General features: G+C 44.2%; 1 protein-coding gene across 1 annotated transcript; it reads right to left on the reverse strand.

Moving 5' to 3' along the window:
- Positions 1-803: 803 nt before the first annotated feature.
- On the reverse strand, positions 804-1,442 carry LOC120284079. Its single transcript, XM_039290893.1, has 2 exons — positions 1,129-1,442; positions 804-1,005 (listed from the first exon to the last, which is right to left on the reverse strand). The coding sequence occupies exons 1-2, from the start codon at positions 1,440-1,442 to the stop codon at positions 804-806; spliced, it is 516 nt and encodes a 171-aa protein (XP_039146827.1).
- Between the last annotated feature and the right edge of the window lie 1,328 nt (positions 1,443-2,770).

Here is a 2,770-nt window from a genome sequence, read left to right on the forward strand (position 1 = left end):
GAAATGAGAAAGATAAAACTAGGGCATAGAAAAAGCATACCGACGTAATCTTGAGGAAACAAGCTTTAAGCTAGGGGAAAACCACTAGATCGACGTCTCCAATGGGTGAGAAGAAGATTTAGGAAGAAAAATGAGGAGATTCGGGCAAGAATTGAGTGAGAATGAAGAGAGAAATTCGGTGGAGGATTAGAGAAATGAGAGGATGGAAGAGAGAGAGTGAGGAAGAGGGTTCAAGAGGGGGGCCCGACCCATACGACCCCCATACGGCCCCGTGTGGGGGCTGTATGGGCCAAGAGCCTCCTCTCGGCCGAGAGGAGCCCCATCTCAGACGGCCCCATATGGGGGACGTTTGAGGGGCCATCTGAGATGGCACAAAGCCATGGGTTGGCTCTGTGTTCGTCTTAGATGACCACCATACGGCCCAGTAAGGCCGTATGCCCTTTAAAACCTTTTAAAACTCCGAAAACTTGCCCCAAATGATGTAAGCATGGTGTGGCAATGTCGAAGGCTTCTCCAAACACGAATGAAATGAATAAAACGACGATCTAGTGCATGAATTAACACCTAAACATGAGTTTCTCAGGAAGTTGCACAAATATACCACAATTTAAAACGATGAGAGCACTATGCCAAGTGTGTGAGCATGAACTTATTCAAAAATAAAACAAGTCTAAGAAATACGAGAATTGAAATGAACTAAAACCTAGAATACGAAAAATGCAAGAAAATACCACCGAACACTTGGGTTGCCTCCCAAGAAGCACTTGTTTAACGTCACGAGCCTGACGTCCCTTTTTCTTACCTCACGGTGGCTCAAAGAGTTTGAAACCACCTCCGGTTTCCTTTGTAGTGTTGTTATTGAAGCAAAATTTTAATCGTTGTCCATTGACCTTAAAAGTGCCATTTTCCGGGTGGGTTACCTCAACCGCTCCATGTTGGAAGACTTGAGTAACCATGTAAGGACCCGACCAACGTGATCTTAGCTTCCCAGGAAATAATTTCAGCCTAGAGTTGAACAGTAGGACTTGATCGCCCACGTGAAATTGCTTAGGGTCCTTGACGTGCCTGTCGTGGTACTCCTTTACATTTTCTTTATAGAGCTTTGAACTCTCATATGCCGTGGAGTGCCACTCATCAAGTTCATTCAGTTGGAGCTTCCTCTTGCAACCTGCAAGAGAAGAGTCGAGATTTAGGAACTTAATAGCCCAATAAGCTTTATGCTCAAGCTCAACAGGTAGATGACAAGCTTTTCCATAGACTAGCCTATACGGAGTGATGCCAATAGGAGTCTTGTAAGCTGTTCTATAGGCCCAGAGGGCATCGTCGAGATGTTCTGCCCAGTCTCTTTGGTTCTGAGAAACAGTCTTCTCCAAGATTCGCTTTAAGTCCCAGTTGGATACTTCTACTTGCCCGCTAGTTTGGCGGTGGTATGCTGTTGCCATTTTATGGGAGACTCCATAGAGCTTCAATATTTTTTACAAATTGGGCATTACATAAATGAGTGCCTCTGTCACTAATGATAGCCCGTGGTGCGCCGAACTTGGAAAATAATTTCTTTAAGAATTTGACCACCACCCTCACATCATTTGTTTGCAATGCTTGAGCATCCACCCATTTAGACACATAATCGACTGCCACGAGTATGAACTTGTATCCATGGGAGCTCGGAAAAGGTCCCATAAAGTCAATCCCCCACACATCAAAAACTTCACAGGCTTGGTTCCAATTTTGGGGCATCTCGTCCCGGCGAGATAAGTTACCGAACCACTGACATCTATCACAAGCTTGAATGAATTTCCGGGTGTCATGGAACACTGATGGCTAATAGAAACCTGCATCAAGAATTTTCTTTGTTGTTCTATTCGCATCATAATGGCCACCAGTGGGTCCTGAGTGGCAATGCATCAAAATGCTTAGACCCTCTTCCCTAGAAACACATCTTCGAGCAACCTGATCGGAACAAACCCTGAATAGGTATGGATCTTCCCAGATGTAGTGCTTGAGGTGTGAAAAGAATTTCTTCCTTTGTTGATATGTAAACCATTTCGGGATGACCCCACCAACCAAGTAATTAGCAAAATCGGCAAACCAAGGTGGTTCCTTCTCTTCTACTACCTTCATATTATACAAGTGTTCTTCGGGGAATGAGTCATCCATGTCCTTTTCTCTTATAGTTTCTGTGCCAGAGCTCTCCAAATAGGATAAATGATCAGCTGTAAGATTCACTGCTCCCCGCTTGTCCTTAATCTCCAGGTCAAATTCTTGAAGCAGCAAGACCCACCTTATCAAAAGTGGTTTGGCATCTGATTTGCTAAGCAAGTACCTCAAAGCCGAATGATCGGTGTATACCACCACTTTAGAAAGAACCAAATACGATCGGAACTTATCGAAGGCAAATACCATGGCAAGTAGTTCTTTTTCAATTGTAGTGTAATTCGCTTGGGCTCCCGTTAGAGTCTTACTTGCATAGTAAATGGGGTGGAAATGTTTGTCTCTCCGCTGACCAAGCACTGCCCCAACTGCAAAGTCACTTGCATCACACATCAATTCGAATGGGGAGTTCCAATCTGGAGCTACCATAATCGGTGCCTGAATTAGTTTCTCCTTGAGTGCCATGAAGGATGTCATGCAGTCATTATCGAACTCGAATGGGACATCCTTTTCCAATAACCTTGTTAGGGGTCTAGCAATTTTAGAAAAATCCTTACTGAATCTTCTATAGAACCCGGCATGTCCCAAAAAACTTCTTATGGCCTTCACAGAATTTGGA

The sequence above is a fragment of the Dioscorea cayenensis genome, chromosome 19 (assembly GCF_009730915.1).
Source record: "Dioscorea cayenensis subsp. rotundata cultivar TDr96_F1 chromosome 19, TDr96_F1_v2_PseudoChromosome.rev07_lg8_w22 25.fasta, whole genome shotgun sequence".
Lineage (NCBI taxonomy): Eukaryota > Viridiplantae > Streptophyta > Magnoliopsida > Dioscoreales > Dioscoreaceae > Dioscorea > Dioscorea cayenensis.